We start from the raw sequence: 14,510 nt of genomic DNA on the forward strand, positions 1-14,510 counted from the left end.
AAAGTCAGTAGGAGGGCACCGTGACCCTCCCCGTGACTGTTTCTGAGCATTTCAGAGCGGTGACTTCAACACTCGTGTTTCCCATTTCCAAATACTTTGGTATTGAAGATCTCCTTTCCCTGCAACAACCGGTCAGCTATTTTTCTTGGAACTACTTGTCAGAGAAGAAACAGAGATAATTGCTTATTTAGAAATGGAGTCTGCCTGTGCCGTCCAGGTTGCTCTCTAGTGATTCTACCTTAGCTTTCCGAGTAGCTAAGGTATGCAACTGAGTTGCATTTTTATTTTATTTTTTGGCCAAAAAGTCCCCAATGAGTTACTGGCTTGGGGTTTAGGACCCCAGTTTCTGACTCTGGTTTTACTGTCCATCCTTCTAACTATGTTGTATGTCTTACTCATCGCTCTGAGACCTGTCTGTTCAAGCGTCAACTCTCAGGCATAGTACCCAGCTTGGACTTGTGATGAAAGCATAACAACACAAACAGACTTGATTTCCTCAGATTTTTTGGCTTAAAAAGTAGTTTTTCCAGATATGTGACTTTAGTTTTGGTATGCATACTTGAAAAAAAATTTGATCTTGTTATGTTATATAATCTCAGAGTTATAGCCCAGCCTGGTCTACATAGTGAGTTCCAGGACAGTCAGAGCTACATGGTGAGACCTTGTCTCAAAAAAACAAAAAACAAAAAAATGAAACAATAAAAAAAATCTATTTGTAATACATCACAATTTTTATTTTTAATTATATATGTAAATATCACATATATTATATTATATATGTATGTTTAATTACACACACACACACACACACACACACACACACAAACACACACACATGCGCACACACACGTGTCTGTTTTGGGGGTATGTGCCTGTGAATGCAGTTGCCAGCAGAGGACAGACAGAGGACACAGGTCCCCTGGAGCTGCAGGTGCAGGTGTGGTTTGTGCATTCCTTGACTTGAGTGCTGGGAACTCTAGAAGGGCAGTAATAGCTCTAACTGCTGAGTCATCTTTCCAGACCCAACATCTCAGTCTTCATTTTTGCAATTTATTTACTTATTTATCTGATGTTTTTGTTTGTTTGAGTCAGGGTGTTACTCTGTACCCTACACTGACCTGGAGGTTGCTAGTTAACACAGGTTGGCCTCAAACTTGTGGCAGGCTGTGGGAGTTAGCCTTCCTGAGTGGATTACAGGCCTGAGTCTCCATGACCAGCACTTGCATAAACAAACAAACAAATACATAGATGGGTAGATAATATGTATATGCACACACATTTGAATCAAAATATCAATGAATCTGTTTTTTAACTTACACCAATGAAACAGATTACTTCTTATCACTTTAGACTTTTTACAAAAATTTTTCCAGTTACAAATTTTTGAGATAGGCCTTTTTCCCCCTTAGTAGAAATTGGGAGATGTGTCAGTGCTTTGGAAGCTGTAATTAATGCTGTTAGCTTGTAAGGTGGGTGTCATGTGTTTGAAAGGTCACCTAAGGTTAATGTTAGTAAATTGCAAGGGAGTTTCTGCTCTCCAGTTTATGCCAGTCAGGGGAGGCCTTGATGTATTCGTCTTTTGGCTTCAAAAGGCCAACCGTTTCAGGGTGGCACGGGTTTCTTCCCTCCGGCAGCAGACAGTTCAGTTTAATTACAACATGCTTTTGTATACGAAACTCTGCCAATTTTAATATGTGATTTTGATTACATACATGAGTACTTCAGGCTCTCACAAGGTCTATTTTGTTTTTCAAGCCTGAGACTGCCAAGGCCTTCTCAGGCCCAGGGGAACTATACTTCGCGTCAATGTAAATGTTTCTGGAAATGTCAAAAACTGTGTGCATGTTTGCATTCCAAATACTTGACTTGGGTTGAAAAAGTTTAATCTAGAAACTAGATCACTTATTTTTTTGTCAGCTTCTGTGAGCTGCTTCTTGTGGGTGTCTTTCATGTGTCCTTGACTTCCTGCCCAGGAGGGATTTACAACTGCTTAAGAAACATCTTTAAAATGGCAAGTGATTAACTCTAAAGTTATTTGGTGTAAGGCTATAGTATTCTGTAATTTTATTTCAAGTCATTTTAGGTTACTCTTTGAAATGATAACAAAAATGGAAAAGATGTGATAAAACTATTACTTAGGACATTAAATCTTTAGCATGATGTTATTTTGGAAGACTCCAAGCTTTAGTTTTAAAGATTTTAATTAATTAATTAGGCTTTTTTGAGACAGGGTCCCCATGTAGTCCTGGCCATTCTGGAATCCAGGCTGGTCTTAAACTGAAACTCACCTGCCTCTGCCTAGTGCAGGGACTAAGGGCTTGCACCACCACCACCCAGCTAAACAGCACAAGTTCTTAACAGCTGAGCCCTCAAAATACTATTTTAAGTCTCTTTTGCCATTTTAAATGTAAATATCCAAGATATTTTTATTAGCATAGAGAGAAGGCCTCAATAAAGCCCTTGCTATTTTTAATTTTAATTCTGATATTACCTTATATATATATATCTCTGCACTCGCAGAGAGAGAGAGAGAGAGAGAGAGAGAGAGAGGATCTTGCTCATTGTATAGCTCAGGCTGGCCTCAGGCTCCCTATCGAGGAGCCTAAATGTAAGTACTAACACATACTATCTTTACTCCTATAGAAATAGGAATCCGTCTACAACAGTATTACCAGCCTGGTGTAGTGGTGCCTGTGTGTAATCTCACCACTTGGAATATGGAGGCAGGAAGAGCAAGGAGTCCCTTTGGCTACATAGCATGTCAAAGGCCAGCTTGGGCTACATGAGACCCTGCCTCAAAGCAACAAAAATCCAAAAAAAAAAAAAAAAAAAAAAAAAAAAAAAAACCTAAAGAAAATAATAACCCAAATCCAACCCCCCATTATTAGTAGTTAATTAAAATAAGCATTAAAAGTAAGTTACTTAGGGCTGGAGAAATGGCTCAGAGGTTAAGAGAACTGGCTGCTCTTCCAGAGGTCCTGAGTTCAATTCCCAGCACCCACATGGCGGCTCACCACCATCTCTAATGAGATCTGGTGCCCTCTTTCGCTCTGCAGGTACACATGCAGGCAGAACACTGTATACATAATATATAAATAAAATCTAAACAAAACAAAACAAAACAAAAAAAGTAAAAAACTATCCTTTAAAGTACTTTGGGTTTAGACACATCACACATACACCTTCGATTTTATTTTGTTGTTGAGGATTGAACTCAAACACAACCTCATCCTCCTCTAAAGATTTCTGTGGCACAGATTTTAAAAGTGCCTGCTGTCCAGCCTGATTACCTGAGTTTGATCCCTGGGACTCAACATGGTGGAGGAAAAGAACCCATTCTCAAAAGTTGTCTAACTTTCGAGTGTGTGCACTCTTTCACATGCAAATAAAGAAACAGACATTTAAAAAAGACACGAGTGTGTGTGTGTGTGTGTGTGTGTGTGTGTGTGTGTGTGAGTGTGTGTGTGTGTGTGTGTGTTTGTGTATGTGGTGCAGGGGCTGGAACTAGGCATTGATATTCTAGGTGTGTGCTCTCCCACCGCAGAACTGCCTCGGCAACCTCCTATTACCTGTTTCTGTGGTGCCAGCGCTCCTCTATTAGTATAATATCTAATTCGTTTTGGCGTTTTAACCAACTTTGGGTAGCTTCTAGTTTCCATTCAGGACTCTCTTTGGTTCTGTCTGTTCAGGCAACAGGCTTCCTGACATTGCCAAGTAATTGCCTCTAATTTAATGGGTTAATTAGTTCACTGTTTTCTGTAGAAGTCAAGTACTGACTCCCTGCCGAGAAGACTTTTTTCCCCCCTTCAGCTATACACTCTATCTTTCTATTAAAATCAAGTTAAAGTAGACTGGGAGAGTCTGGGAGTTGCTCTCTGGCATCATTTGTAACCCTAGGTACTGGCAAGGCCTTTGTCAGCTCCTGTCAACAAAAGCATTTGTTTTCCTGTTGGCTGCTGGTCCTTGGTAGCTTGCGCTAATGCTAACGCTGTTGTTTCCTGGATGATAAACTCAGGGGCATCCTGGGGCCTCTTTGGGTGCTACCTACTCACTCTATGTTCTGGGTAGGCTGTGTGCTTGTCCTGGCAGCCAGGCTCAGGCACACACGCCTCTCGATCAGGCTTGGGCAAGTAAGTTCTTACTAACAGCTCTGACATGTGTTCGTGTTCTCTCCTTGCTCTTGAGAGAGCAGCGTCCTCGCAGTTTGAAGTAAAATGCTGTCTGCAGTGCTGGACACTGGAGATCGTGGCGGGGCTTAGGGACTTTCACCTGGCTCTGTGGGGGTGGACACTACGTGGTCTCCTTGTCTTGGTCATGTCCTCTGCCTTCATCCTCCTGAACAGCACAGGGGTAGTTTCTCTCAGCTCTAAAATCTTACTTCATGATACAGAAAGCTTCACAGAGTAAGGCCTGTTACCTGTTCAGCTTTCACCACCTTCCGTAACTTAGTCTCCAAAACCCTTTTCAGTCTCGCTTTTTGCTGCATACCTTTGTGTGCAGTGTTAGGACATTGCTGTTCCTAAACGTTGCAGTCTGAGATGCTCCAGAACCCAAGTTTTTGAACACTGATTTGATGATGTATGTAGAAAGTTCTATACCTGACCTTATATAATGGGTAGAGATCAATATGCAGGCACACTGGAATTACTGTATTAAAGGCTGTGTACAGAAAGGTGTGTGTATTACTTTTCTGTTGCTGGGATAACACACCTTGATGAAGGCAACTTCTATATTTTTGGTTGTGAAGCCTAGCCTTTAACAGCTGATCCATCTCTCCAGCCCAAAGGCAACTTCTAGAAGAAAAGGTTTATTTGGGCTTACGGCTCCAGAGTCTATTATGGGTGTGAGGCATAGCAGCAAGCTGCAGACATGGCTGCAGGAGCAGGAAGCTGAGAGCTCACATCTTCAAGCACAAGCAGGAAGCATAAGGAAGAAACTGGAAGTGATGGGAAGCCTTTCATTTCCACGTCCAACCTGAGTGACAGTTCCTCTAGCAACGATGCAGCACCCAAACAGCCACCAACTAGGGATCAAGTGTTCAAATACCCAGACTATGGGGAACATTTCTCATTTAGACCTCAAGAGTATGTACGAAACCATGGAACTTTGTGTTTAGATAACTCATTAAGAAACCAGGTGTGGTAGGAGTGGGGTAGAGCAAGAGGCTCAATTCAAGACCAGCCTCTTCTACATAGGGAGTCTGAGGCCAGCTTAGACTACCCGAGACCCTGCCTAAAAAAGAAAAGGGAAAAGTCAAACAAATAAACAAAAATAACAGCGAAAAGATTTCCCACTAGTATATGCCAATATTTGAGAAATAATGTGTATTAAAAATACTTCTGGTCCCAGGCATTTTGAGGTACTCAATCTGTATTCATCATCCATCCACTTAATCTTTTTCTCTTCATATTTGTGAGTGCGGTGTGTGCTCACTGTGGGCTGGGGAGAGGGTGTGTGTAACCTATGCGCATCTTCTCTATTGAACCTAGGGGTAGACTGGCAGTCAACAAGTCCCAGAAATCTTCCTGTCTCTGCCTTCCACATGCTGTGCTTACAGACACGTGGTCACCCTTGACTTTTTACTTGAGTGCTAGGAATTTGAACTCAGGTCCCATGCTTGCATAGGAAGCATTTTTGCCCTCTGAGCTATCTCCTTTCCCTGCCTCCCTCTTATTCTTTTTGTCTTTTTAAAAGAGATTTGTTTATTATGTATACAGTGTTTTGCTTGTATGTATGCTGGCACACCAGAAGAAGGTACCAGATCTCATTATAGATGGTTGTGAGCTACCAAGTGGCTGCTGAAAATTGAACTCAGGACCTCTGGAAGAACAGCCAGTGACCTTAACCTCTGAGCCATCTCTCCAGCCTTCTTTTGTCTTTCCTAAACAGGAAAAGAGCACACACAATTACATGCTTAAGACAGGACAGTATCACCCACCACTTTTGGTGGTGTTAGGACGAGAACCTAGGTCTTCCTTCATTCTATGCAAATGCCGAACCCATGAACCATATTCCTCAGTCCCAAACTTTATTTATTACTATTCTCTCCAATTAACCCCTCTCCCAGAAATGAACAGAGATTTCTAAGTTATCCCCTCAGGTTGAAATCTTCTTTCTCTGGTTGAAATCATAGTGCTGTGTCTCTCCTCCCCACCGCATCCCACCTGCCCTGTGGTTTCCATAGTGCACTTACGATCTTGCTTAGTATTTGGCAGTCATGTTCACATTGTTGGTTGACTCATCATGTTCCTTAAATCCTGCTATCAGATTTCTTTGTACTGACCTCCCTTGCCACTTCCAGTAGCCCCACGACTACTGTGCCTCTCCACTTCTGCCTGTCCCTAGCTCAGCTGATTTTCTGTTCTTGTTAAACCTGTTCAGGGACTGAGAATGTAGCTCAGCTGGTAGGGTGCCTGCCCAGTTTGCATCAAGCCCTGGTTTGCTCTCCAGCACTACAGAGTAGCTCATGCTTGTAATCCCAGCCCTGGGGTTGGGGGGTGGGAGGCAGGAGGGAAATAATGGGGGTGGAAGTAGGAGGATCTGAAGTTCAATGTTATAGTGAGTTTGAGGCCAGCCCAGAATACAGGAGACCCTGTTTCTAGAACAAAAATAAGCAAAAAAACAAACAAACAAACAAAAAATCTAATTATGGCAAATGGTAAAGAAGGGAAGAAGTGGGCAAAAAGAGGTGGTAGACTACACTTAATATCAGCGTCTAGAATTCCTTTCATGATATTGCTAATGTCTTATACGATTTTGTTTTGTTTTATTTTTGTTTTTCAAGACAGGGTTTCTCTGTGTAACAGCTCTTGACTGTTCTGGAACTCAATTTGTAGACCAGGCTGGCCTCAAACTCACAGAGATTCACTTGCCTCTGCCTCCCAAGCGCCAGAACTAAAGATGTACACCACCACTGCGTGGCCAGTTTGTTCTTTTTTAAGGTTGACTTTTATTTATTTATTTATTTTGTTTTTTTGAGACAGGGTTTCTCTGTAGCTTTGGAGGCTGTCCTGGAACTAACTCTTGTAGACCAGGCTCGAACTCACAGAGATCTGCCTGCCTCTGCCTCCCGAGTGCTGGGATTAAAGGCATGTGCCACCAACGCCTGGCGATTTTTATTATTCTTAACTCTGTATGTGTGTGTTTGTGTGTGTGTGTGTGTGTGTGTGTGTGTGTGTGTGTGTGTGTGTGTGTGTGTGTATCCCTCTGGAGCCAGAGTTACAGGCATTTGTGAGCCACCCACATGCAGGTCCTTTGCAAGAGCAGTATGCATTGCTTTTATGTGGTGCCTTTTGCCAGCCCCTGGTTTGCTTTTTTTGTTTGTTTGTTTTTGATCCTTTGTTTATAGACCCACTCTTTCAGTATATCAAAGGTTTACTTTATCTTCATGGCACAGAAGTGTACGTGATCTAGAGTCCTAGGGAAAGAATGAGCTTGTCTAAAGACTCACATGAGCTGATTTGTAGTAGAGCCAGGATTAAAACACAAGGCTGCTTCAGGAGTGGCTTTTGTAGTCACATGGCCAGGGCATGAGTCGTTTGGAAGGATGATGCTTCTCAAATGCTCTTGATAGCATCAGCTAGTGAAGAAGGCCACCTTAGGCTCCTTCTTTTGCAAGTTGACACAGCATGTGCTGTGACCTTTGATGTTTTCAGAGTAAGACAAAGGAAACATTTTGGGTTTAAAATCCCTCCCAGTTGGTTTACTCCCAGTTGGTTTACTCCATGATTTGAAACTAAGAGCAAACCAGGGGTCCTTTCCCTGATCCTTATCCATCTTACTCCCCAGAGGCAGCCACTTGAACCTCCTTTAGCTATTTATTTTGGTATTTCCTTTTATATTTTTATGCTGCTGTTTATAGGCTTTTCTCTTTCTTTAAGTATCAAGGATTGAGCCCAGGGCTTTGCGTGTGAGCTAGGCAAGCTTCCTTACAGTGCTTTCAGGTTTTTCCTCCGTTCTTCTCAATACAGTTACAACGTTTGGTTATTATTCAGTATCATATTCTTCTGATTTCAGGTATTGTTTATTTTGAGCTAAGTTGTGCTTTTTCAATTGGTCCTGGTTCCCTTGCCCACTTCCTCAGTGGATCACCTGCCTCTGATTCCTACATGTGCTCTTTGGTTTAGTTCACTCTCTCCTAAAAAAAAAAAAAAAAAAAAAAAAAAAAAAAAGTTCAACTGGGGCCAGTGAGCTAGCAGAGCTGATGAAGGCACTGAGCTTGGTGACCTGACCTGAGTTTGATGCTTGGGATCCACATGGTAGAAGGCGAGAACTGACTATGGAAAGTAGCTCGCTGACCTCCACACTCAAGCCGTGTCATGTGTGCCCACCCAAAATGAAAACATGTAACAAAAAATCCAGTTTCCTGAGAAAGGGAGCACAAAGGCAAAAATGTAATGCTGAGAATATGGATATCTCAAAATAGTGTAGCTAACTTTACATTAGATGGCAAGTTTAGAATTCCTGGTTGGAAATAATCTCTTGGGTCTCATTCCACGTCTAAAATGTTGCCCTAATGCTTTATTCTGACCCAGTGTTTCTCTCTGGGGACTTTTAGGATTATTCTTTTTTTATTTTGCTGCCCTGCAGTTTTATGAGGATGAGTGAGGTCTTGGTGAGACTTTTACATTATTTTATTTGTGTGTGTGTGTGTGTGTGTGTGTGTGTGTGTGTGTGTGTGTGTGTGCTTGACATTTAATGGGCTCTTCTAGTCTTCAGTTGGGGAAATTCCCTGATCTTACTTCTTTGTTGGTAATGAGTCTTGGCCATGTCACCATGTACTGAGTCCCTGAAATGATAAGGGGTTTCTTTGATAAGCATACTTTCAAAAAATTGGCATGAGATATAAAAGACTTTTACCTCTTTTTCCAGGGACTGGGACTTGGAATAATGGAAGATTTCCTTAGGATACAGTAATTTCATTTTTAATGGCAGCCTCTGAGTCACCTGCATCTCTGCCCCACTCTGATGGGCTCTTGACAAAAGGCTGCATCTGGGAAGTGAGGTGTCTGCAAGATCGTCTTCTGGTCCTTGGCCTCTCTTTCACTTTGCTTAGTTTTTCTGGTACCTCTTATCTTACCAATGTTTTTATTTTTATTTGCTTATTTTATTGTAGCAGTGCTGTAGCAGATTAAATTCATGATGGAAAGGCTGTATTCCCCAGCTCATGTAATTTTACACTTATTTATTGATTGATTGATTGATTGATTGATTGATTGATTGTGTGTTGTGTGGAAGACAGAGGACAGCTGTAGGTGGACTTTTCCTTCATGCCCTTCAGTTCCCAAATAACTGACACGGAGACTTAATTATAAATGCTTGACCGATAGCTCAGGCTTATTACTAACTAGCTCTTAAAACTTAAATGAACCCATTTCTATTAATCTACATCCTGCCATGTGGAGTTAGCTCTCATCTCCCATTTCCTGTTTCCTCTCTGTCTTACTGGTGATTCCTCTGACTCTACCCTTCTTCCCAGCATTCTCTTTGCCCCCAAAATCCTGCCTAGCTATCGGCCAATCAGCTTTTTATTAGCAAAGAGAGCAATGCATTTTCACAGTGTACAGAAGGATTATTCCATAGCAGACAGCTTTTGGAAATTCTCTCTTACTGTGTGATTCCCTGGAATTTAATTCAAATAGTCAGTCTTGTTAGCAAGTGGCTTTACCGCCTGAGTCATCTTGCTGGCCCCTATGTATTTTATTTTAATTATTTATTTTAAAAAATTCATTTATTTTTATTTTTTGTGTGTGGGTATTTATTTATTTATTTATTTATTTATTCGAGACAGGGTTTCTCTGTATTGCTTTGGAGGCTGTCCTGGAACTCACTCTGTAGACCAGGATGGCCTCGAACTCACAGAGATGGCACCTGCCTCTGCCTCCCGAGTTCTGGGATTAAAGGCATGCACCACCAACGCCCATGTGTGGGTGTTTTGCCTACATGTTGTGTCTGTACTACATGGTTACAGTGCCCTAGAAAAGGGGGAGTTAGGTCCTCTGGAACTGTAGTAGTTGAAGACTGCTGCCAGCTCCCACATGGTTGCTGGGAACTGAACCCAGGTCTTCTGGAAGAGCAGCCATCTCTCCAGCCCCACTTCCTGTATTTTTAACTGAATTTAAATAGTCACATGGCATGATGGTTCCTGTTGTGATCATTTTAAAGTATACTACTTAGTGGCTTTACTTTAAATATTTGTAATGTGTGAGCTTCACCATTCTGTAACTCCAGAACACATCCATCATCCTCAAAGAGCTGCTGTCTCCCATCTCCCTCTCTCAGGTCCTTGCAGTCGTAATTTGTGTTCTCATCCATGGGCTTGCCTTTGTGGACATTTGCTGTAAATGGGATCCTACACCATGGGCCTTTTGTGTCTGGCTCATTCACCTAGCAGATTTTCAGGGTTCATCAATGTAGACCATGTATCAGTCTTTACTGTGGTCTTAAATTGGTATCTGGGTGTTTGGCTTTTCATTATCCAGAGGCAATATCCACATTCATTATCCTGAGTTTGATTTCAGTGCCACCCTTTGGTTCACTTTCCCCCAAACAGCTGTTAGCTACCACATGATGCTGAATCACCCTACTTGTTCAATGCGCCTTTTTATCTACTTTTCAGTATGCCAGTACTGAGGTGGATGGAGAACATTACATGACCCCAGAAGACTTCGTTCAGCGCTATCTTGGCCTGTACAATGATCCAAACAGCAACCCAAAGATTGTGCAGCTCTTGGCAGGAGTAGCTGATCAAACCAAGGATGGGTAAGAACTTTTACACATGTTCTAGAAATTAATCATATGTTTTATTAAAAATGTCAAACTCTAAGTTTCATATTATCTTTTTTTGAGGGGGGGGTGGCAGAAACATGTCAAGGTCTTACTACATAGCCCCGGCTGGCCTGGCCCAAGACTGCCCTTGAACCCACAGAGTTCCTCCTGCTTCTGTCTCCTGAGTGCTGGGATTAAACCTGTATTACTTGAATTACTTAAAGAATGTATTTATTTTTCTGTGTGTGTTTTGCCCGCATGCCTGCATGTGCACTATGTGTATGGTGTGTGAGAAGGCCAGAAGATGACATCGAGTCTCTGGTTATTGAGTTGCAGATAGTGTGAGCTGCCATGTGGGTGCTGGGAACTGAATCTGTGTCATCTGTAAGAGTAGCAAGTGCTCTTAATTACTGAGCCGTCCTTCCAGCCCTGTATCTAGAATTTTAAAACTAATCAATATCTTTCCTTTGAAACCTATAAAGTGGTATTATTTATTGACATCATCTGTCATGTCTTATTTCCTGAAAACAAAAAGTTTACATGAGAGAAGCCATATTTTATATCAAATAATCTGATCCAGAGGGGCTCCTTATAACTAATTTTATATTTTTTGTATTCATTTATTTGAAAAATACTGAGTACCTGCTAATGTGTCAGGCATTAGTGTTAGAATGTATCAGCAAGCAAGCCACAAAAGGCAATAAAGAAAATAAAAAAGTAAATTATAACATTTTAGAAGGGTGTAAGCACTATGAAGAACGTAGGGAGTGGTCAGTATTCATCTGTATACTTATTTTGTTGGAAAACATTATGTTAAACATCACAATTTGCCAGGTACTGATAGGCTTTCTAAATATAAGCGTGAATAAAACGAGGTTGCTGACCTTAAGAGTAAGCTATAGCTTAGTGGAAAAGAGAGAACCAGACAAAGAAAAAACAAGTCAGTATTTCTGGGGTAAGACAGAGTGGTCATATATATAGAAAGTAGAAGTACCCAGGAAGCTTCACTAACCTTCAAGTAGTTAGGACAACATTATAGGAGAGCTGATATGAATGAAACCATTGGAACATTCTGGTAGTGGGACAAAGAGGGAGAAGAATTCCAGGGAGGGAAAAAGGATTGCCATGGGACATGAAAGGACGTGTGTGTAGTGCTTTGCTGCTGCAGAAGATGTAGTTGGAGTAAAACCTGCAGACTTTGTGTGCTGGGCTTTTGCTGTGTCTTAAACATAATGACTCCCAGTCTTGGGGTACTTTTAGCCTGGTAGTGTATGGGTGTGAAGCCACAGAAGCAGTAAGATTCATCTTACTGTGGAGTTAGTCCATTCCTCATGAGGAGCTGCTAATGGTTGTAAAATTGCTTGGGGCTGGGTTATAGAACAAATAAAATATTCATTGGATTACATAAAGAAAACAATTGTTCACTACGGCAGTTTTCAGCAATATCACCAGACTCCAGGATGTTTTTTAGTAGATACAGAGGTGCTTGTGTGAAAAGCTGGGCAGTGAGAGTCTTTATCCACCACTGTAAATATGATCACGCTTTAGAAAAGAAGGCTGGGGAGGACAAGACCAGTCTCATGCATTCGAGTCAGCCCTCTATTGGAATGGTTGAAGAAGCAAGACTGATGCAAGAACTCCTTCCTGCCAGAGCTGACCGTGAGCTCACTTTTACTGTCCCATAGAACTTGGCACAGTGCGTGAAATTTTGGACATTCAACAAATGTTTATTCAATGAGTCTTAGATTCATTGTTTTAATGGCAGGTGTTGGATAAAAGTTAAACATTTTTGTCTAGTATTAAGAAATGTCAGATCAGATGCCAGGTGTGGTGGTGCATGCTTTTAATCCCAGCACTCAGGAGGCAGAGGCAGGCAGATCTCTTGAGTATCAGGCCATCCTGGTTTACAGAGTGAGTTACAGGACTGCCAGAGCTGTTATAGAAAGAAATCCTGTCTTGAAAAAAACAAAACAAAACAAAACAAAATGTCAGATCAGCTAGAGTCTAAGAAGTGGATAGATGGAAAGTCTCTGAAAATTAATTTGTTTAATTAGAATCCTTTCTTTTGAATTATTGAAGGTAGCACATACATTTTGCTCCTTTAGAAAATATTGGCATGTTTGTTGTTGACCTGGTTTTGTATTTATTTATTAAAATAAGAGTCTTTCTATGTAGTCCTGGCTGTCCTAGAACTCACTATGCAGACCAGGTTGGCTTCGAACCCACATATTCACCTACTTCTGTCTCCTGAGTGCCTGGCTCAAAGCTGTGCATCACCACACTTGGTCCTATTTTTCTCCCTTTATTTTCATTTCGTGTTTGCCTGCATGTATGTCTGTGCAGGTAATGCCCAAGGAAGCCAGGTGAGAGCATCAGATCCTCTGGGACTGGAGTCACAGCTGGCTGTGGGCTACTAAGTTGGTGCTGGGAATTGAACCTGGGTCTCTGGAAGAGCAGCCAGTACTCTCAACCTCTGAGCCACCTCTCCAGTTCTAGACATGGTTTTTAGAATGCCCATGTTTTCACACAAATATCTCATGTCTTTTGTGACCATCTTGTTTTAGTTTTCCTTTGAAACTTTATAATTCTTGTAGGCTGCAGTACATTGTCAACGTAGGACATTTTTCATGCAGTCAAGTAGAATCCAAGTATTAATTTGGTAGAGTATATCAGTAATAGCTTTGTGTAGTGAAGAATCTACTAATATTAAATTGAATTTACTCCTTTTTTATTTTTTAATTACAGAGTCTCAGTATGTAGCCCTGGCTAGCCTATAACTTATAGACCCACCAGTCTCTGTCTACCAGTGCTGAGATTAAAGGTGTGTCACCACAACTGGCTGGGTTTACCTTTTTGTAAAAGATAATTTATTTAACTTTTATTTTTATGTGCATAGGTGTAAAGGTCAGATCCCCTGAAACTAGAGTAACAGACAGTTGTGAGCTGCCATGTGGGTACTGGGAATTGAACCTGGGTCCTCTGGAAGAGCAACTGGTGCTCTTAACTGCTGAGCCATCTCTTCAGCCCTGAGTTTACCTTTTAAAGATACCCTTTCACTCTTCCCTGTTGTTGGTGGTTGTAAGGTATGTATTTAAACTTATGATAATCCCCAGCTTCACTGTCCCAAGTGCTGGGTTACAGGGATCACCACACCTGGTAGCCTTTTCACCTTTTTTTTTTTTTTTTTCCATTTCTTCAAGAGAGTCTCATTTTGCCCACAAATTACTTCCAGAAGCAGAGAAAAAAATAGAGTACTCTAGGAGACTCGGATTCTTGCCTTGTTGATGCCTGGTGTTCAGAGGTCATTGGACTTCCTGAATATAAATGCAGAATGTGTGGATTTGTATCAGAATTTTTCTAGGGAGAAATTTCAGGCTTTTGCAAAGGCTCAGTATTATGGTTAAGGGTTTACATCTTAATCCAACACAATTAAAGTTTTGATATTGTTTCACTCATTCAGGGAAGTCAGCCTTTGTTTAACAGTTAAGGAAAAGGGGCTCAGATCGGGTGATTGGCTTTCTTGGTAATAAAAAATTAGTTCTCTTAACATCTAGTCCTATTTCTTCTTGTATTGATAACCCTTAATCTCTCTTCCTCCATTTGTCTCTTTCTTGCTGTCACCTTACCCAGGAGACTGAATGGAGGATTAGAATGAAACTGTTACTTTTATTCTGGCCTCAGTTAAGGTTCTGGTACAGTTTTTATTGTGTTTGTTTTTCAAGACAGGGTATCTCTGTGTAGCC

The 14,510-nt window shown here is 41.3% G+C and overlaps 1 protein-coding gene across 1 annotated transcript in view; it reads left to right on the forward strand.

Moving 5' to 3' along the window:
• Positions 1 to 14,510, forward strand: part of Slc25a12 (solute carrier family 25 member 12) — an 86,554-nt gene that overhangs the window by 14,883 nt on the left and 57,161 nt on the right. Inside the window, exon 3 of the mRNA XM_027420201.2 lies at positions 10,619 to 10,761. Coding sequence (XP_027276002.1) covers positions 10,619 to 10,761 — 143 coding nt within the window. The remainder of the gene's footprint in view (positions 1 to 10,618; positions 10,762 to 14,510) is intronic.

This window comes from Cricetulus griseus, chromosome 6, assembly GCF_003668045.3.
Source record: "Cricetulus griseus strain 17A/GY chromosome 6, alternate assembly CriGri-PICRH-1.0, whole genome shotgun sequence".
In the NCBI taxonomy this organism is placed as follows: Eukaryota; Metazoa; Chordata; class Mammalia; order Rodentia; family Cricetidae; genus Cricetulus; species Cricetulus griseus.